The 22,323-nt window shown below is 46.1% G+C and overlaps 1 protein-coding gene across 2 annotated transcripts in view; it reads left to right on the top strand.

The window, feature by feature from the left end:
- Positions 1-22,323, top strand: part of LOC144761320 (protein FAM228B-like) — a 223,841-nt gene that overhangs the window by 14,215 nt on the left and 187,303 nt on the right. For both annotated transcript variants that reach the window (XM_078646761.1, XM_078646760.1), the window contains exon 2: positions 17,195-17,347. In XM_078646761.1, the coding sequence (XP_078502887.1) occupies positions 17,313-17,347 (35 nt within the window). In that variant the 5' untranslated portion in view covers positions 17,195-17,312. The remainder of the gene's footprint in view (positions 1-17,194; positions 17,348-22,323) is intronic.

The following is a 22,323-nucleotide window of genomic DNA, read 5'->3' as shown; positions in this document are numbered from 1 at the left end:
CCGAGGCGAGAATTGTCGAGTTCGCTGACCCTGGTCCAAGACCCTGCCGCGTCGGGAATTGAACCCTGGTCCCGGGCCGACTTCTGCTCCCGGGTCTGCCGCTTCTAACCAGTGAGCCACACCACTCCACTCCACAGGAAGTACGTGGGAAGTCCGAGGGAGCAGAAGTAGTCGGAGAATTGGTCCCCAATTTACGGATAGAGTGTTTCATTTAGGTAACAATGTATCTGCCGTACTTGAAACGTGAGCGTTGACCCCTTTGAAATGGGAGGTGGATACCTGATGGACCAAAGTTAATTTTCCCCATAAAACGCCTTAATAGCTACAAAATGACCCCATTGTTTGGACTGAATTTTAAAAGAGGTTGATCTAAGGAATAGATTGGTTGAATTGCCCAAAAGTCCTGAAGAGGCCTGAAGTAGAAAAAAGGCTGAAACGCGTCGACTGTATATGATAAGGCATCAACATAAGAAAATTGAGATAAAATATATGTCATTATATGATTTGGGAGCCTGATATATTTTAGAGGGAGAAAAGAATTTACCCTTTGAGATCCTATATACGCTTTTTGTTGATGACCATATACAAAGGGAATGCTGTGATATAATTACAAGTCAACGTCCTTCTATTTGAAATAATTGTGGGCTGTTTAGACCAGCATAATTGGTTATTTATGAATTGTCATTTGTGTTTATTGTATAAATTGTGTATATTTGGTTTGTATATATGTTTGAAAAAATATGAGGTACTAAAAAGAAAAGAAAAAAATAAGCTAAAAGAAATAATAAACAGCTTTAATATTTCTCCTACGAGTGATTTATGTAGCTTTAAATATATATAGGATAATAAGAGTCTTTGATCCAATTGAGATTTATTTCTTTATGACCATGATTCTAGGCTAAGAAAGGACAATTAGTGGTGTCCTTTCGACAACTAAGTATTAAAAAAGTTCACCATAGGCATTGTTTTTGTTTAAGTTGCTCTTAAAGAGATAGGCAATGGGAAGACCCTGGGATCGGACGGCTTGCTGGTGGAGTTCTATTCTGCCGTCTCACACAACTTGGCCTCAAAATTAGAGGCGCTTTACACGGAGGCGCTGGTCAATAGTGTGCTGCCGGCTTCCACCAGGGACTCATTGGTAGTCCCCTCATGAAAAAAAGCCACCGGAGACGCGCACTTCAGAGTTCTGCCCCTCTTCATGTTGAATGTAGACTTTAGGGTTCTGAGCAAAATCTTGGCCATGTCACTTTTTTCATATGTTGCATTTCATACATGAGGACCAAAATGGTTTCATACCACTAGGTCTACTTCAGGAAATCTTCGCAGGCTCCTTCATGTCATGCATCACCCTGACCGAGACCTCTACCCGGAGGCCCATTTATGTTGGTCCATCTGGAAAAGGCATTTGATTCTGTGAGGTGGGACTTTTTTGTACACCACAAGGGAACGGATGGGTTTGGGGAGTGGATGGATCAAGTTGGTGAGGCTGTTTTACTCCCATCCAGTGGCACGAGTCAGGACAGGTGGAGTGATATCACACTAGTGTGAAATCCACAGAGGCGCCACACAGGGGGGCCTGCTGTCCCCGCTCCTGTTTGCTCTGGCCATTGTGCCACTAGCAGAACTCTTTCGCCGACTGGGGAGGCAATACTGCATGCACATTGGCGCAAGAAACCATATCATATCCCTTTATGCAGATGACTTGCTGCTGTATTTGGGAGATGGAAATCAGAGGGTGGAGCGGGCATTGGCACTCCTTGAGGAGTATTCTGTCTTGGCAGGGCTTAAGCTAAACCAAACGAACACCTATGTCTTCCCACTAGTGAGTGACTATCAGTGCCCTGAGGTCCTGCCTAGGGACCTGACCTGGTCTCCCCGCTCCTTCAAATTCCTAGTAATACAAGTATTCCACACTGTGGAAGACCTGAGGGATGGCAACCTGAACCCAGTCATGAGATCCCTTAAGAATGTGTCCAATTTTGGCGCTTGATGAAAATGCTCCTAAATGCCACACATCACAATCTAAAATGATCATGCTTCCTAGGCTTTTAAATTACTTTGTGAACATGCCTGTGGGGATCTGGCACGCAGGCCTAGATGGTTTATTCTGGGAACTGATTTGGGATGGAGGACGAAACAGGGTCTCATTGGCGGTGATGCGGAGGGCACCAAAGGAGAAAGGATTGGGCACCCCAGATTTTTAACTGTACTCTCTGGTATCCCAGCTCCAATGGCTGGACGGCAGGGACCTTGAGTTGCTGAGCCCAATAGGCTTGATAGACAATCAGGTACTGTTGTTAGCCAAGCTCCTGCACCCATCATTGCCTATTGCAGAGCCTGGGGTGTTACCACCAAAGGCTTTGCGATGCTGTACGAGGGGCCTCTGACGCGCAGTCTGGACTCCTCTCTACGCCTCGGACCTGCCCCTGATTGGGCTTCCGCTCAACCCTTTTTCAGGGGATCAATTGTCAGAGTGGACGTCAGCAAGGATCATCACAGTGGGAATCTTGTGCCAGCAGAGGGAGCTGATCCCTTCTGATAACTTTATATCCCTGTATGACCTACCTCGCAGACAGCTCTTGACTTATCCCTCGGTAGTGCGGACATTTGGGGACTTACGGCGGAATGGCAGGCAAGAACTGAAAACTCATGGGGTTCTTCAGGCATTGGTAACATTAGGGGCAGCTAGGCAGCTAGTGAAATGGCTGTATGCAGCAATGTTAGAGATAGTTAAGATGCACTTGGACCGAATGCGCGAGAGGTGGGGAGTAATAAAAGGGAGAGAGTTACTGGACAAGGAATGGGATTGAGCTTGAGGAGCTCGAAACGGTTGTCTAGGAATACCTAACGTAAGCTTATCTAGTTTAACTATATTCACATGGTTTATCTGACACCTCACAGACTGAACATCATGTATGAGGGGGAGGTTCGCTGCTGCCCTAGATGCGGAATGCGGAACTCCAGGTTTGCTCACATGACGTGGGAGTGCACACTGCGGGGTTGGTGCTGGATTACATCAACAAGACGTTGACCTGCTCGCTTCCTTGTTTGGCAGAGGTCTGCCTCCCAAGGACTGATCCCCAGACCAAACGCAAAAAGGGTGGGCTCCAGATTTGCAGACCTGGCCCTGGTCCTAATGTGTAGATAGCACTGACGTGGATGGCGGCGACAGGTTCTTCGGTGATGGCCTGGGAAAGGAATGTGGACATGTGGGCAAGAGCGGAAGACAGGGCATTACAGAGGGAGGACTCCCGGGGGTCCGTCGCCGCCCATTAGCGGGTATGTGAACGGAGGTCCTAAGAGCATGGGATGCCAGGAACGACACATATTCGGGATGGGGTGATGATGAAGTGGAGAGTGAGGGGAGTGTGCGTTGTGGCTCTACAGAGGTAGGAAAGATGTGATTGATGAGGGGGTTGACTGAGTGGCATGTCCCCCCCTCTGCTCCCCCTCAGAGGTTCATAGAGATCCTTCATACTGACACACCCCTACTTCCCACTAAGCGATTACCTCCTAACAAGCATTGTCACAGCCAATAGATCTCGCTTTTGAGACCTTATAATTATTTAGTTATGCAGCACAATATCCTTGGTGCAACAACATCAATTATTGCATGGCTAAACACTTATAAGGTCCCAAAGCGAGACCTATTGGCTATGCCAATGTTTGTTTACTAGTTCTCTGTGCATATTAGTACAGAGCTACTGCAGCCTTCTGTAAAGAGCCTCATCGCAGCAGAATATTAGTAGGGTAAATAACATGAATGCAAAAGAAAAGCCACCCCTCAATCATACTGTCCAGTTTGAGATATACATTTGGGCTAATGCCCACACATACATAACCACCTCAAGAGTACCCTCTTCTACAGTCTGCCAAGCTGATCAGTCTTTTTCCCCAGAATTTGTCAGCCGTTTTTTGCATCGCGGGCACGTAACAAACAGATAAACACTAAGAGTGAGACACCCATAGTCAGACAAAGATGCATGCATAAACTCACTAGCATATAACATACGCACGCGTACGTCACAGTCTGGCTCACAAAGAGGAAACTAATATACAAATACTACAATAATCTTATTGTAGAATGTCTGCACTTGTTGATTGATGTTGCCGTACCATGTTACACGGACAAGTGAGGAGCAGTTATTACAGCACTCTCTTCAAGTATGTCTAACATAGGTTCGGCAGAGAGCTGGGCACATGCAATATTTTCAGGAATCATTATGGAGTTACTGGTTATCCTAAAACAGTATCTCTGCTATCTAAATCCAAGCTGTAAGATATGTAAGAGAGAGGGCTCGGTTGTATAAGGCAAGCTGTATGAAATGTGCCTTCTGAGAAGTAACGCTGCTGACTATCACCAAGATGTAACATTTATGTAAATTGAATACACTAGTAAGAAAGGTGCGACTCGAGAGAAACTTCTTCTAAGACATATGCAATCAGTGAGATAATTTTGCTGTCAGACTAAGGGACACAATCAAGGCCGGACTGGGAACCAAAACCGGCCCTGGCAAAGTGCTCGGCCAGCCCTCCCACCCCCGGCGCCCGCACCGGGGGATTGCCCGGTGCCCGCAACGGCCAGTCCGGGCCTGGACACAATATATGTAAATTGAGGGAAGTTCTGCAGTCTAAGGCCTTAACATGTGAAATCTGCATACTAAAGGGTAGCTCTGTTGTTTAAGGCCCAAGTTGTCAGAAATGTACAATACGACAGATAACTCTGGTATCTGAGTTTGAGTTGTAAAATATTTGTAACCTGACCGAAAGAGCTATAAGATATGTGCAGACGGAGCGATACCTCCGCTGCCGAGGCCTCAGAATATATTATTTGCGGCCCTTGGAAGAACTATTTTATCTAATGCCCACGTGTTGTGAAGTTAGCAGGCTAGTGGTTGTGGGTGGAGTCTAGGGGGTGGACAGGAAGAGGAGGGGACGGACAAGGGAAGAGGCAGTTAGAGTAGGGACAGGGTTGAGATAGGTAGCAGATAATAAAGCTCCTTAAAATTAGAACCTGTGTCTTTGGTTCTTTGTAGCACGATGCTACAACTGGCGACGAGGGTGGGATGAGCAGGACTGCAGCCCACAGAATCGTGTGAGAGCACCCTGTCCCCTGCAGTGTCGAAAAGAAAGGTCCGCTGCTGTGTGATGCTGCCAGCCAAAGGAGAGAGCAACAGTAGGTGACCTGCCCCTCCTGTGATTGTGGGAGCCCAGAGGGAGCCGCTACCACGAGCGCTGAAACGCTCGAGAAAAGAAGAAGTTTTCGCGTCGAAAGCGCGAGCCCCGCCTGATGCGTGAGCTTTGGCACGCTATCGGCACCGGAGAGCGGGAACTCCGAAAGTGAGTTGGGAGCCTACCCCAACCCAACCTGATGACTGCAGTGGCCGGGGAAGAGTGAATCCTGGGGTGGATTGCCCCACGAAGGCCTGCTGCCGAGCGCCGCTGAGCGCGAAATAATTGGAGCCTGAGCGAGCTCCGACGGCGGAGAATCTCACGCCGGATGCGTGAGACTTGGCACGCCGCCGCCGAGGACCCTGCAAAGTAAGGCGGGAGCCCACCCCAACCTCACCTGACTGTAGCAGTGACCAGAGGGAGCTGAATCTGGAGGGTGCTGCTCCTGAAAACGACTGCCGGTGAGTCCTGGGTGAAGAAAAGGGTCGAATGAAGAGAGAGAAAGTAGTGCCTGCAGATAATCACGTAAACAAACAAACTGGCCGGACAGCTTATGTTGAGGTATCGATACACGGCCTGGTACCATAAATTACCCAGGGGAACAGACGTGTGTCTGAAATTACTTTTTTTATTTTATGCAAAATTTTTTGGAAAAGTTTTTTTCTAAAGCGTCAAAAGACACAACAAGACATTCAACAGATTACATCAACAATACATTACATAAATAAACACAATAATACAAACAAATGGAATTTTCAATCAATGAGATCCAAAAAACAAGAAAACATTTCTTGGACGGACAACTGTAATATGCCTACAAGTGGGTAGTCTATGAGGCACCAATCCTAGATATAAAACAAACAAGTGGTCTAGCAGTATGGAACACTGGCCTACTTGTTTAGCGTCTGCAAGAAAAAACCAAGTGCATTTCTACATCGAGTACTAGAACAATAGGAATTACATGGAAGCCAATTCGCGATTTAACATGCATAAGTTCATTCCTATTGCGCCTTCCGACATTGGTATCTTGCAGGAAAGAACGTCGACGCGTTTCGAACCCGAGTGGGTTTAAAGGGTTCTCATCAGGACATGGATTGGGGGGTCGTTGTCACTACAAAATAATTACAAACATTGTATCAGAGAAAGACTAATCCCAAAAAAACCTCTCGCAGAGACTCACACATATAAAAAAATTCGGGGTACCTTAGTGGCTGGGAGGTTGGATCAATTCCCTGCAATCAGAATAAGGTATAGATCTACATTAGAATCATGCCTCGACAGTGTCTCTATGTTAAGCCGGTGAACTGCCGCATCCAAAACATACCTTAGTGATGCGCCCAAAGCAGTCACTGGGAGGGGTGCCGGCACACGTGAATTATACAAATTTCCGGTCAGAAAGAGCTGAAGAAACGGAAAATTCCTGTCAGTGAACCGCATCAATTACGTGGATATGGTGAAAAAGGTTCATACTACATCAAGTCATACCTTCAAGTAACGGGCATGAGTCCGATTGACATTGTATACGAACTTACTAGTAAGTTTGTATACAATGTCATTTGTATTCCCTCAGACTAGAAAGAAAGGGAATTGGAACGTTTCACTAAAACGCTCGTTCTCTATCTCAACAGCGCACGAGTGCAGGCGGCAGTCGCCGCTTATCAGAGCGTTTATGGAGGGACTCATGCCCGTTACTTGAAGGTATGACTTGATGTAGTATGAACCTTTTTCACCATATCCACGTAATTGATGCGGTTCACTGACAGGAATTTTCCGTTTCTTCAGCTCTTTCTGACCGGAAATTTGTATAATTCACGTGTGCCGGCACCCCTCCCAGTGACTGCTTTGGGCGCATCACTAAGGTATGTTTTGGATGCGGCAGCTCACCGGCTTAACATAGAGACACTGTCGAGGCATGATTCTAATGTAGATCTATACCTTATTCTGATTGCAGGGAATTGATCCAACCTCCCAGCCACTAAGGTACCCCGAATTTTTTTATATGTGTGAGTCTCTGCGAGAGTTTTTTTTGGGATTAGTCTTTCTCTGATACAATGTTTGTAATTATTTTGTAGTGACAACGACCCCCCAATCCATGTCCTGATGAGAACCCTTTAAACCCACTCGGGTTCGAAACGCGTCGACGTTCTTTCCTGCAAGATACCAATGTCGGAAGGCGCAATAGGAATGAACTTATGCATGTTAAATCGCGAATTGGCTTCCATGTAATTCCTATTGTTCTAGTACTCGATGTAGAAATGCACTTGTTTTTTTCTTGCAGACGCTAAACAAGTAGGCCAGTGTTCCATACTGCTAGACCACTTGTTTGTTTTATATCTAGGATTGGTGCCTCATAGACTACCCACTTGTAGGCATATTACAGTTGTCCGTCCAAGAAATGTTTTCTTGTTTTTTGGATCTCATTGATTGAAAATTCCATTTGTTTGTATTATTGTGTTTATTTATGTAATGTATTGTTGATGTAATCTGTTGAATGTCTTGTTGTGTCTTTTGACGCTTTAGAAAAAAACGTTTTCAAAATTTTTTGCATAAAATAAAAAAAGTAATTTCAGACACACGTCTGTTCCCCTGGGTAATTTATGGTACCAGGCCGTGTATCGATACCTCAACATAAGCTGTCCGGCCAGTTTGTTTGTTTACTTAATTAAGAGTGGTCCAGGCCGGATGGTGACAGGACCCAAGTCTTCCCAGTCCCTTTTGCAGATAATCACGGCGGCCATCTTTGAGTCAGGCAACTTTCGGGACACCTTCCCTGTGCAAACTGCAGGCGGCCATTTTGAAGTCAGGCATTGATCAAAGGAAAAAAAGCATTGGCCACAGAAAATAAACAAGCATTGGCAACAGAAAATAAACAAGCATTGGCACCTGAAATTAAACAAGCATTGGCAAACAAACAAGCATTGGCACCTGAAGTTAAACAAGCATTAATACCAGAAACTGAAAAACAAGCATTGACAAAGACAAGCATCGACGACTAAGTAAACAGCAGCAAACAAACATATCATTGAGGCAAGCGCGACACCCATCAGACAACATGGTGTCTGACGATGAAGCCAATCCACCGCAACAAGGCGATGTCAAGCCCAAGGTTGCAGGTGGATCGCACCTACGAGCGCCCGAGCCTCTCAAAGTGACCACTGGGGGAAGCATGGGTCCCAGTTGGCAAGAATGGCTGGAAGAATTTGAAGACTACATCGAAGGGTCGGAAGTGACTGTGGACAAGAAGAAGTTGATTGCCCTGCGCAACCTGGCGGGGCGGGAAATAGTCAAAATAATCAAAGACCTTCCTGCTGCTGAGGCGGACACCTATGACAAAGTGCGTGACGCACTAAACAAAAGATTTCTTCACAAGAAAAATGTGGACTACGAACGCCATACGTTCCACTCGGCTCGTCAAGGGAAGGAAGAACCCATGAGTGCCTTCATGATGCGCCTGCGGAGACTAGCCAAGCATTGTGAATTTGATAATTTCTCAACAGATGCTGCAATTAAGTCACAAATAATAGATGGATGTCACTCCGATCAACTGAGGAGGCGACTATTGAGGAAAGAACATAGCCTAGACGACATAGAGGAGATGACACGAGTCTATGACCAGGCGGAGGAGTATGCCGCTGATATCGAAACGGGACACAAAGGGAGTCACGAACAAGTGCGACGAGTCCACGCCAAAAGTGACAGTCGAAGGAGTTCGAGAGACAGACAATGGAGGTCACGTCCGCCCTCCCGTCAAGACCAGTCAAGATACCAGCGGCGAGAGCCATGGAAGAAAGAGAGAAAATCAGAGCGAGTGAGGAAATGTTACAGATGTGGGTATGATTACCCCCATGTGGATAGCTGCCCTGCCATGGGCCAGAGAAGTCGGAAGTGCGGTCGAACTAATCATTTCAAAGCGATGTGTGGGGAATACAACAAGGAGAGGCGAAGTAGTGCAACCAGGACATCTCAGTCTGACACACGAAACAGCACTTCGAGGACATCCCGGTCCGACACTCGAAGACACCATGCGCGAGCTGTCCAGGAACTGACTGAGCAGTCCTCTGGGTCGTCACACTCCAGCAGAGAGTCACGGCGGTCCAGGTGGGAACGGAGGTCACCATCCAAGGACTCGAGACCTTCATCCCGAGACTCAGCATACACCATCGAATACCTGAACCTAGCTGCAGATCCGGACCAACTGAAAACATATCCTCGGTTGGACATCACAGTTGGCAATCATGACACAAAGTTCGTACTGGACTCCGGTGCATCCTTGAACTATATTCCGGTCACCAAATATGAAAGAATGAGTCCACGTCCTCCTCTGACATTTGCACCAGTGAGGGTTTTCACGTGGATGGCAAAGAAGCCACTTCCCTGCCTTGGGAAGTTCTCGACGACCCTCAAGCACGAGGACACAACCATTTCAGCGGTCATCCATGTCATCAAGGGCCCAGAAGCAGACTGCCTGCTGAGCCTTCCGACAGCTGAACGTCTTCACCTAGTGGAAATCCTTTTCAAAGTTAGCGGCAACCAAGATGTGACCCGTCAATTTCCCAGACTATTTCAAGGACTAGGCAAATTGAAAGACTGCCAAGTGCGATTACATATCAATGAACAAGTCAGACCCATCGCTCAGCATCCGCGAAGGGTACCGTTCCATCTTCAGACTGCTGTTGAGGAAGAACTACAGGATCTGTTAGCTGCTGACATCATCGAGCGCACGGATGGTCCAACACCGTGGGTGTCCCCAGTAGTTATAGTACCCAAGAAGGGCACGGCCAACAAAGTCAGACTCTGTGTGGACATGCGCCTGCCCAATACTGCAATCGAAAGAGAACGACATCCGGGACCCCATCTGAGTGATATGATCTCCGCCCTCAATGGCGCAACAGTGTTTTCCAAGTTGGATTTAAATAAAGGTTACCATCAGCTAGAACTAGATGTAAAGTCAAGATACATCACCACATTCGCAACCCATCTGGGGTTGTTCAGATATAAGAGACTGAGTTTTGGAGTTTCCTCCGCTGCCGAAATATTTCAGGAAGCAATTCGGCAACTTATCCAAAACATTCCCAACACGCTTAACTATAGCGATGACATACTTGTATATGGTTCTGATCTACGAGAACACGATATTGCACTCAATCGTGTTTGTCATGCGTTATTGGAGGCCAACCTGACTCTAAACAAAGAGAAATGTGAGTTTCACCAGAACACACTGAAATTCTTTGGCCATATTTTCTCAGGCGCTGGCATGAAACCTGATCCTGACAAGATCATGACCTTGAACAACACTAAGAGTCCCCAGGACGTCAGTGAACTCAGATCGTTCTTAGGCATGGCTAGTTACTGTGCTCGCTACATCAGGGACTATGCGACGATCAGTCATCCCCTCCGCATCTTGACCAAACAAGGTCAACCGTTTGAGTGGACTCCTCAATGTGAGCAATCCTTCAAGGAAATCAAGAAGGCGGTGGAGTCTGCGGATCACTTGTCATACTTCAACCCGCAAAGAAAGACTGAGATAACTGTGGATGCCAGCCCTGTCGGGCTCGGAGCCATCCTGGCCCAGTATAACAATGACTCAGATCAACGTCGTATCATTGCTTATGCGAGCCGCAGCCTGACAGACCCGGAGAGGGCTTACTCGCAACCCGAGAAGGAAAGTCTTGCCGTTGTGTGGGCATGTGAACATTTTCATGTTTTCATATACGGCAAACATTTCACTTTAATCACAGACCATCAAGCCCTTGTCACCATTTACGGAAACCCACGATCAAAGATGCCCCCAAGGATTGAAAGATGGGGCTTAAGGCTACAGGAGTACACATTCACCATTATCCACAAGCCTGGCAAATCGGAAAACCCGTCTGATTATATGTCCCGGCACCCACTTGCATCGTCAGTCTCCAAGTCATCCATCGCGGAAGAATACATACATTTTGTGACTGACCAAGCCCTACGCCCAGCTATCCCCATGGATACCATCCGGGAAAGTACGGCTCAAGACATCGTCCTGCAGAAAGTCCTTCGCAGGGTTCGAAACAACAGGTGGAGACATGACCCTCAGGATGAAGAGTCTGATCCCATCATCAAACGAGAAATGCAAACCTTCTGGCATGTCTGTGGTGAACTGTCAGCCACCACTGATGGCATACTACTGCGAGACCAGCGTATTGTGATCCCCACTCAACTAAGACAAGGAGTGGTTGCCCTTGCACATGAAGGGCATCGGGGGATCGTGTCGACTAAACGTGCGCTACGGGAACGAGTATGGTTTCCCTATCTGGATCAACTGGTAGAAGAGACCTTGAAGGACTGTCACCTCTGTCAGCTCACCAGCAAAAGTGATCCTCCAGCACCACTGCACATGACCACGTTGCCCCCTGGAGTATGGCAGGAGATCGCCATTGATTTCTATGGACCCCTGTCATCTGGCAAATATGTGCTAGCCATCATTGATGAGCATTCTCGCTATCCCATGGCATACTTTGTACCATCCACAAATGCCTCTAGTACCATCAAAGTCCTTGATGAAGTCTTTGCCACATGGGGTGTTCCCACGAAGGTGAAAACGGACAATGGACCCCCTTTCAACGGGCAAGACTTTGCAGCCTTTGCGAGACACCTGGATTTTCATCATCGCAGGATAACACCTCTCTGGCCACAAGCTAATGGAACAATCGAGAGATTCATGGCCACACTCAAGAAGACTTTTCAACATGCTACTATGGAGGGCAAAGATCTGCAAGTGGCTCTCAACGAGGTCCTCCGAGCCTACAGAACAACCCCTCACGCAACGACTGGGCAGTCCCTGGCGACACTCATGCTAGGACGCCCCATGAGGAATCGCATTCCAACGTGGGAAGGGGCCTTGCATACATCATCGCCCGCACGAGACCATCAAGAGATGATGATAATGGACAAACGCAATAAGGACAGAATGAAGTCATATGCAGACCGCCGGAGAAGAGCGAGGTCACTGTCCTTACATGAAGGGGACCATGTTCTCGTCAAGCAAGAACAGCAAAGGAAGACCGACTGCCTATTCAAGGATGAACCTTTGCTAATCACGAAAAAGAAAGGAACGATGCTGACTGCGGAATCGGAGCATCTGCGAGTCACGAGAAACATTTTGCATTTCAAGAAGTTATCACGAGACACCACCGGAACCGTGGTGAGTGAAATGGACACTCCCAGTTCAGAAGAACCACGTTCAGATGATCGCGATAACACTGGTCCAGTCCATGAGATAATGAACAATACTGGTCCGAGAGCCCGGTCACCACGACCTCATCACGACACACGTCCACCCAAAAGACTTATTGAAGAAATGGACTGAGAAGTCAGTATGTTTGTTTTGTTTGTTACAAAGGGGGGAGATGTTGTGAAGTTAGCAGGCTAGTGGTTGTGGGTGGAGTCTAGGGGGTGGACAGGAAGAGGAGGGGACGGACAAGGGAAGAGGCAGTTAGAGTAGGGACAGGGTTGAGATAGGTAGCAGATAATAAAGCTCCTTAAAATTAGAACCTGTGTCTGTGGTTCTTTGTAGCACGATGCTACACCACGCACAATCAATCTTCCCTGAGTTCCCATGGCACATATTCTGTCAGTCTGAATCCGACATTTCTGTAAGGTTTCCAAGCATTTCCGGACAGATAAAAGGAGAAGCAACTGACGAGGGAATGCGGCCTAACGAGCAAAGCTACCGATTTTGTAATTGGGACAGCATGGTCACTCTCGGCTCCGCTCAACATCTTGTGATTCTGGGCAAACGGCGTAATACTCTCTTCATGCCTCAAAATAAAAAATGCTTTAATGTAGCCTTGGGCACGTGTAAAGCGCTCTCATGTCCTTAGCTAAGACCAACTTCTCACTATATGAAAGCTACCTAAAAATAGGAGACGAAAGTTCACAGGCTACGTGGAACTCCTTCACTGTGCTGGGGTGAAGGGCCTGGCAAGGCTGATAAACTGCCTTATTACAGTGAATGACCCCCGTCTACTGATCTCAGTTTTGCTACCGGCTAAGTATGATTTCGGTACAAACAGCATGCGCTCACCACAGGCATGACTTTAAGAAATCCCTCGCAGTGCCCTTTGTTTCCCTGCTTAATATCCGCATATTTCGGTGGCTCCTACATGTGAATTGGGACATGCGTAATGTAACTGCTGCTCATGTTAAGCGCGCCTATACCTTCGGGTCGAGTAGGCGCTATATAAAACTGCAATAAATTTTAAAAAAGCACCAGTTGTAAAATATTTGTAACCTGACCGATAGCTCTGGTGTCCAAGGTAGAGCTGTGCGATATTTGTAACTGAAGAGATAGCTCTGCTGTCTAGGAGAGAGCTATAAGATATATGCAGAGCAGACGGAGAGATACCTCCGCTGCCGAACCACCTATCAGACCTGTCACAGAAGTCGGACGTTATGTCAGAAAGCTTTCTAGTCGCTGTTGTGTTCTCTATGGTATCCCCTCCCTCTAATGCTTCTCCTCACATGTACATGATAGGAGCATGTGACTCATGAGTGAAGTTGTCCTAGCGTCGCCCAGAACAGTCGACAGGCTTCAGATTACGGGGCGGTGTATACTAGAGGTACGTGCCGGTGAGGTATGGGGGATGCGGGACCACCGGGTAACAGAGGCAAAAGACGTGATTGTGTGTTTGGACGGATCATGTTGGAGCAAGGAAGAGAACGAGACAATAAAACATAGCAAGGGTCGCAGTAAGTGTGAGGTGGGCTTGAGCAAGGAGAGTGCGCAAGGAGGCCACGGGAATACGAGTGGTTGCGGACAACAACCGGAAGATTGCAGAGGTTTGCAAATAATTAAAGTTAAACAGCTACAAGTTATCGCACGCCATACAAAGGCAGGAAGCTGACAAGGAGGAAGTGCTACTAATAAAAGTGAAACGGCTACAAGTTATCGTGCGCCATACAAAGGCAAGGAGGGAGAGGGAGAAGGGAGGGGGTAAGGGAGGGCCTTCACACGCGCGACGAAAGAAGCCAAATGACAGCTGTGTACGTCAGGCGCGCACTTGTGCGCGTTATAGCAAGCTGGTGGCCCGCAAAGTAGCACTTTTCAAAGCAGCTACTAAATGAATTGCCAGAGTAGTGCATGCGCTGGCTCAGGCGAGCCCTAAAAATGGCATATAGCAGTGAAACCACTGCACGACGCACTATTAAACAGTTTCCCCGAGTTTGGGACAAATAGTTGTAATATTTTTTGTATAATATGTCAGTATGATGGGAAGATACTCGTGATTCCCTGGACCACACATAGATAAGGAGTAAATGGATGATAACAGTTGGTCACAGAGTGTATTGTAATGTACCTCATGCCATGTATGGTTCTGACGTTAATAACTGTAACACTGGCAAGTCACTGTGCTTCTATCTATTTAAGGCAATCACTACTCTTGTACGTATATATTGACATGTAACCAAAAATGGCAAATAATAAAGATTTTAAAAAAATTTATGGAACCATGCAGCACAATTACACATAGATACAGTAACCAGCAATTATTGATAAAACGCTTATAAAAGGATATAACATACAATCAATAATATTTCTAAGTAAAAGCACAATGCCCTGTAAACAGTGTTTAAAATTGTTTAGAAATAAAATGATAAAAATGAGTTCAAAGTGTTTTGACAGTTTTGTGCTGTGGAGGTAGATTCCAAGGTACAGGGAAAATGGAAAAAGGTGCAGGCTAATTGGTCCTTGTGCAGTTTTGAAACTGAAGGTGCTTAACAAATGGAAGCATCAGGGTGTTACTCTGGGCTGGTTTAACGTCCCGGCCCAACTGGGTAAAGCCCACAAAGATACTGCAGGGAGATAGATGGTACGAAATAGTCATATTGTGGTGCGCAAGACCATGGGGACTAAGGTGCTTTACATGTGGCCCTTACAGTAGTCAGTGGGGGAGGAGGCCTGCGACCCCTGGGGTATGAATAAAAAGCTTATAACGCACTGTGAGTCAGATGGAATCGGTGAATGTCCCCAGTCTAGCTACCGTACGTGTTGTCAGTAGAGCACAGATCTGAGGCACCATGCCGTTGACCCAAAATAGAGGAAGAAGCCGTTAGCGATTATCATCAGACAGTGCAATAATGGCTGCGCGCAAGGGACAGCAGACCCCTGTCACAGCAGTCATTTGCAATATGTCTTGATTGCAGCCCCTGTCACTCCAACCAAAAAATTGTCATGATACGTGGATATGGTTTGCTGTTGGCTCCACTCATATGCCAGCAGCGCATGTACTCAAAGTGAAGCTCCCCTCACAGACAACTTTAAACTAATTGAGTCGCAACCATCAATGCATATTTTTGCAATTCGAAAGGAAGGATGGGTACTCCTTTCACGTCACCTCTGCCTTGCGATTCTTATTGTGGACATTGTAATTGGCACACTCTTTTGCAGGTTTCAGCGTCCCTTTAGTCCATTGCCTATCTGTTTTTGCACTTGTGAATGCTGCATTTTAAGTGCCACAGGCTTTGTGGACACCCTTGGTTTTTTCATTTTCATTATTTCCATATCCTATCTACAAAATGATTCAAATTACATGTTTGTGATGATACACTTTTCTACTTTTGTTTCTGCCGCGAGACTTCCACGTGGCATTCAGTCTAGGCATATGTTTTGTCCTTTTCCATTCGTCCTTTAGGACCGGTCAGAAGACTTCTCCACTTACCATCAGCACTTACCTGTGAGAATAGGGTATCTTGAGGGAGGTGAGGGGGGCGCGTATGAGTTAGCTAGGTTGGGGCACCCTCAGTGGTTTCTCCATGTGGAAGCGGAGAGAAAGTGCTCACACAAGCAATAGTGGTGCTGAAACGTGCAGGCATCAGCAAACAAGAGAAACATGTGGTTCAAGCCTAACTGTAACACGTTCGGGAGCAACTAGATAACATAAGACAGGCTTACTTCAGGTTTGGGAGAGCGACTGAGGCTGTGCCTTGTCAGCCTTGCAACAGTTTAATGCAATTTCACATTGGTCTTGCACCACAATCTGTCAGCGGTTGGGAGCAGCCTAAATTCAGAGCGTGCCGGATTATTCCTCAGAAATAATCATGTGCCTATTGTTCTCTTCGTTTCCATGTGTAGTATTTATTAAGTCTTGATCTAGATACTTTTTTAAAGTTGATTGAAGCTCTTTTTCTTGTTAAGTAATAGTAGCACTGACTGGACAGTGATTTTATTAAGTTGTATTATATGTTCGGAGTGTCGATCACACACCGTCACTTTGAAGTAACGCTTGGACCTCGCGACCTCACTGTTTGGGTCCAACAGTAGGGTAAGCCTAAGGGCATCCATGACAAACACTCTTTTGTTTTTGTTACAGTTTGAGACCAGGAACCTCTGAATTCCCTGGAGCTCCTAAACATGTTCCCACAAGTGTGAACACTGCAGGGTTTGAAGGGAGAGTTCACCTGGACCAGGGGCCTTTAGGAGCTGGTGAACAGAACTCTGGTTTCTGTCTTAGATGTCTTCACGAGACCATATCAGTGTTAACACTCTCCCCTCTGGAGTGTGCTGCACAGAGGCCCTCTCGAGACCACATCAGTGTTAACACTCTCCCCTCTGGATTGTGCTGCACAGACGCCCTCTCGAGACCACATCAGTGTTAACACTCTCCCCTCTGGAGTGTGCAGATGATGCCCAGGGGCCTTTGGATGCGGTGGCTGGTGGTGGACCTTTCTTTATATTCAGCCATGCCCTGGGCCAGGAAGTGGATCCCACCCCCTAGTCAAAGTATATGTCATAAGACATGTATGACTCTTAGGTTGGAGGAGGCATCGAACAGAGTCTAGCATGAAGATGAACATGTGTAAAATATTTGAAAATGTGACCCATTATGTTTATAATGAATTCCTCCATTAAAGGAACCTCCTGCAGCAGCGGTGTATCTGATCATTTAATTGATGCATGTAATGTGCTGCCCAAACATTTTCAGAATTGCCTTTGAAATACCTTGCTTGCTGTTTCATGTTTTATCCCCTGGTTTATGTCTCCCTACAGGATCCCCTTCAATAAATTACAAATTTGTCAACTCTTTCCTGGTCACAGGACCGTGCTCCTTAACAACAAGGTCCAGGAAGAGGGAAGTGTGAAGATAAAGTGAACGTTCTCTAGAAAAATGGAGAAGAGAGAAGAAAGTCACAGGAAGACTAGGTAAACAAAGAGGATTCTGGCACTATGGGAAAAGCACAGCATTGTGGCTCCGGGAGAGATCCGCCTGTCTTGAATAATTCATTTAAGTTGGTCTCCTTTTGGCTGATGTGCTTTTTTATGAATATTGGGGGCTCGGTTCCTAACATATTACAAACCTCCCTGTCCTTATGCCACTGACAGTGCTTTTTGTACCATATACCCGGCAATCTCACTCCCAACACTTGGCTGACAGCTTTTTTCCTACCATCTCTTTTGGGAAAACCTTTTCATTAGATTTTTTAGTTATCATACATGTTATACAACAATCAGGTATATTTTTCAGTGTATTACATCTGGTATCCACATTTCAACAGGGGATAGATGCGTGTCCGTTGATGGGGGGGGACGCTCTACTTATATATGGTTTTCCTACCATCTCTTATGGACTGATCACTACCCCTCTGTGCACAGACCATTGCCTATACCGGAACTTCTAGGTTGACCTATTGCTCTCTAGTGACAGCTGCATCACTACTGCTAGTCCTGGTTATGGCTGAGCTGTTGATGCTCTGAATAGTAAAATTCAGTCAGGTTCTCAGAAGAACCACAGAATAAATATATGATCTTCACTGAAATCCATTCATTGTAAGTGTCTGTTACGCACATTAATTATTTGATTGGGGTTTACTATTTGGTGGATCAACAAGCCACGTCCTAATGTGTGGTGCCAGTTTTTTTCCTATCACCACATACATGACTGATTCCTCCGGTCGTGATAGCTTAACGTCTACACTTTGGATGGAGTCAGACCTTTGCCCCCTCTGACAATAATCCTGCTGGCCAGGTATATGGGCTTCGCTTAGTGAAGGAAAATGTTGTCACAGTTGACCCTTTGGTAAGTCAACTATATTTGTGTGCAAAAGTGTGTGCAGTTGCATCAAATGTAATAAGAGGTGCTGGAATAAAGGACATTCTTTCACTATTTGCATCTGAAGTGATAACGTGATTTAAACAGGCTATGTTTTATATAAGAGGTTGCAAGAGCTGCTTTTAAAACCAACAACCTGGATTTAAACAAAAGAATTGGCAAAGCCATTAGGCAAGGTTTAATGGGCTTATGCAATCAGCACTAGCAAATTAGTGCACAACTTGCAGGAAGGAGTGAGGAAGAGCAGACAGAGAGGGGAAACATCCGGAACTAAGAGGCCAGAGCCACGTGTTCTGGTAGCCCGCATGCGTAACCATGCTTGCCTGAACACCGGCTTTGCCTTAATCACGCACATACGTGGTTAAGGCAAACGTGCTCTTGTGTTCGTAATGGGCGGGGAAAGAGGAGCATCGGGAAGCGGACACGGAGAGGTAAGTGGGGCTGGGGCCGGTCTGGGGGTGGTTTGTGGTAGTTTTTAGGGGTGGTGGGGGTTCGGGATAGCTTTATGGGTTGGTGGGGGCTAGGGGTAGTATTAAGGGGTGGTGTGGGTTCGGGGTAGTTTTAAGGGATGGTGGGGTTTGGAGTAGTGTTCAGGGGTGGTGGGGTTTGGGGTAGTGTTCAGGGGTGAGAGGGTTTGGGGTATTTTTCAGGGTGGGTGTTCGGGGTAGTTTTCAGGGGTGGGGTGAGTTCAGGGACGTTTTCAGTGGTTTTGGGGTTCAGGGTAGTTTTTAGGGGTGGCGGGAGGTTCGGGCAGTTTTCAGGGGTGCAGAGGGGGATGGGGTAGTTTTCAGGGGTGGAGGGTGTTTGGGGTAGTTTTCAGGGGTGGAGAGGGTTCGTGGCAGATTTCAGGGGGGTTCATGATATTTTGGGGGGTTTAGGGCTTAGGGATAGGGAAGGGGGTAGGCGGTAGTTTTTAGGGATTGGGGAGGGTGGGGTTCATTTTTAGGGCTCAGGGTAAATGTTTAGGGATTATGGGAGGTCATGGTAGTATTTAGGACAGGGATTTAGGCATTAGGGCAGGGGGAGGACACAGCGTGGGGGCTATGAGGGGATATGGGTATTTGCACTTCACGGGGGTAACTTAAGCCACGCATACCCCTTTAATATGCATACCTTCACCTCGAAAATTCGTGGTAAAGGCATGACTTGGTGAAGACGTGGTCATTATACAGACCGCATCGTTTAGGTATGCAGGGTTGAGGAAATTGTTGTTCCAACATACAACCGACAAAGAGGGCTACAGTTGTAAAGTAGTCCAGCATTTAGTTCAGTGCAAGTTCTAGAGAAAAGGAAGAGGGATACACCAAACAGCCAGTAGCATTAATTGAGAGATGAACACTCCACTGGACTGAGTCAAGATAGGATTCACTAAGCCTCAAGCCAGTGACTGAAAGAAACTGATCCATGAAAGCCAATAGTTGAAACAGGCTACTCATATGTATACTTTAAGCAGTAGGTCTGTTTGACAATTATATTGTTCCAATCCAGATCTAACAATACTATTTCAGTAAATAATTTTGGAAAAACAAGCCAAAGCCACAGTGTATAGGTAATGTAGGAATGCAAGGAAATTATTAGATTTTTATTATCTGTTTTGCTTACCCACATGTTAAATGGTTTAGTGTACAGCCCACTACAGTGTTTAGCAAGAGAACATTGACCTTTACGGCTACCTTCTGGCTGTGGCTGTGTGGGAACACCAGGAGGGGGAAGTTCCCCCACCCTGTGAGGACCTGGAGGCTGCTCTCAGCAGCAGTTCGCATGTTGCAGAACCAGAGTGCTTGCTTTCATAGATAACTGTCCGAAGGGCTGGATAAAGTTCAGCAAGCTCGCTCATGACTGAATGGGATATGCTGAGGTTTTTACCTTCTGCACGATGACCCTGAGAATGGTAGTGTAAATAAACCTGAACTGCGGATGGCAGCATGGTTGACTCGAAGAAATTCAGAAAACTAGTTAGAACTAAACATTTTTGTATGGACTTGAACTGGAGCTGCGGCGACCTTCCTACAGCTGGGAATCACAGACTGTTGTCTGAGAAAGCAATATTTTTCAATCAGTGCACGTTTCTTTTTTGATAATCTACTTTTTTTGAGTGAACAAAAACATTACAGCACAATAATTCATTGGTAATTGGCATTTTAGTAAATACCTGCATTGGTTATGTGCAAGCATGCATATCTGTCCTTTTCCACAGTACATGGACAATACAATCAATATGTTTTAAAAGACACAAGACCCAGTCTCCTAACCATTTGCCCCAGATCCTTGCCTCAAATAAGGGTTTCTCTTGGGCGGCACACCAGTCCACTACCCTATGCCATTTAGCTAAACCTGAGGGGGCAGATTGTGTCCATGCTGCGGCAATGTCTCGTTTAACCACCATTGTATCCGTCCCCAGGAAGAGTTTGTCTGCTCGAGAACCATCTAAGCCCTCCATGACTCCCAGCATCAGTGCACCTTTCAACAAGAATATTAACTACTCCAAGTGCAAAGAACTGGTTTTAAAAAAAGCAAATCGTTCTAGTGATAGTGTTTACTCAACTAAACTAGGTGCTCGTGAAATTGCTTTCTTTCAGTACCCAAAAGTGAATGCACACTTGTAAGTGGGTAGTGATTGTGTGTTTAGGTTGATCTGTAACAGACCACCAGGCACGAGAGGTGTTAATCATGCGTGTCATAAGGGTAGGGAATTGCCTTTAGTGTGCCCCATTCCTCTCTATTTTAGAAGGATGGGGAAGTATGAAGTGGTGGTAGGTTGACTGGAGGATATTGTGATGGTTCGTGGTTGCCTAAAATTGAGGTTCTGATGTTCATAATTTTAGCATCGAATATCCTTAAAAGATTCTTACAATGACGTTGAGAAACATGTAGCATTGCCTTTAAATCTTCTGGCTTTCTAAGTTCATGAAAAATGTTGAACACATTTTTTGTAATGCCTTTTCTGCTTTCTAAACTCTGATTTTTATTTGATCTTTTTTTCCGTTGGCCTACCCAGTCCCTCAATTTGCTTGCATGCATTCCTGGACTATCTAGTTTATGCGGTCTTGACCTGACCTGACCTGACTCTGCTTGCTGATTTAGATCTTGCTGTTTTTTTGGTTTTGACTTTGCCTGTTTTTGACTCGCTTCCACGTTGATTTGGTCATCCCTAGTACAATAGCCCATCATCGCACAGGCAGCTTAGGTGTGACTTGGTTCACCAATGCTCTGCTTATTCCGCCTGCAAAAAAAGGTATGTACATCAGCATCTTGCTACAGACCCCTCCTCTTTTTGTCATGGAAATAATTACATAGACTGTGACTGTTATGTCAGCTGTTTTTGTCAGGGTTTGCCTCTTAAGCATGGAATTTTCATTGACTGTTGTTAGGAAAGGGATATTTTTGCATGATGACTCCACCCACACACAGACTTTTTGGACTGGTGCTCCTGGTGTTTTTTGCCCTCTATAGTGCACTGGGCCCTGCTGAACAGCCCCAGGGCATGTGCTCTTAACCCCCCAAAGTGTGTGTGTAATTGGCTAATCCCTTATTGCCATATTTAACTTATGTATAAGTCCCTTGTAAATGGTGCAGACAGTTGTAGGGTACAAAATGTACCCAGGACTAGTATGTTAAATGTCACTAGTGGACTGCATCACTTATTGTGCCACCAATGTTGTGACGAAGTGAAAACATGGCCCTAGGTCTGCCATTGCAGCCTAGTTGGGCAGCTTGTAAACTTCATACCCAACATGACAAAACCGTTCCTTTGTCATGTCCAGACCTTCCTTTTTTATATTAGTAAGTCACCTCTATGGAAGGCCGTATAGCCCATAAGGCAGGGTGCCAGATATTAAAAAGATGGACATGTCAAATTCAAACCATACATGTCCTAACAGCGAAAACGTGAAATTGTTGGTTCTACTGTAGCAAGGCCAGTAGCCCCATTGGCAACATGGAGTTTCACTAGCCCACGCGCTTAGTGCTAACTTCCATTTGGGACTCACGAATATGGTATTTCAAGGTCTCAAATTAATTGTTACAGTAAACCCAACGTATTGCAGAAGTCGGATTTAGAGTAACTTTT

Source organism: Lissotriton helveticus, chromosome 6, assembly GCF_964261635.1.
Source record: "Lissotriton helveticus chromosome 6, aLisHel1.1, whole genome shotgun sequence".
Lineage (NCBI taxonomy): Eukaryota > Metazoa > Chordata > Amphibia > Caudata > Salamandridae > Lissotriton > Lissotriton helveticus.
This window is presented reverse-complemented; position numbering and strand designations above follow the sequence as displayed.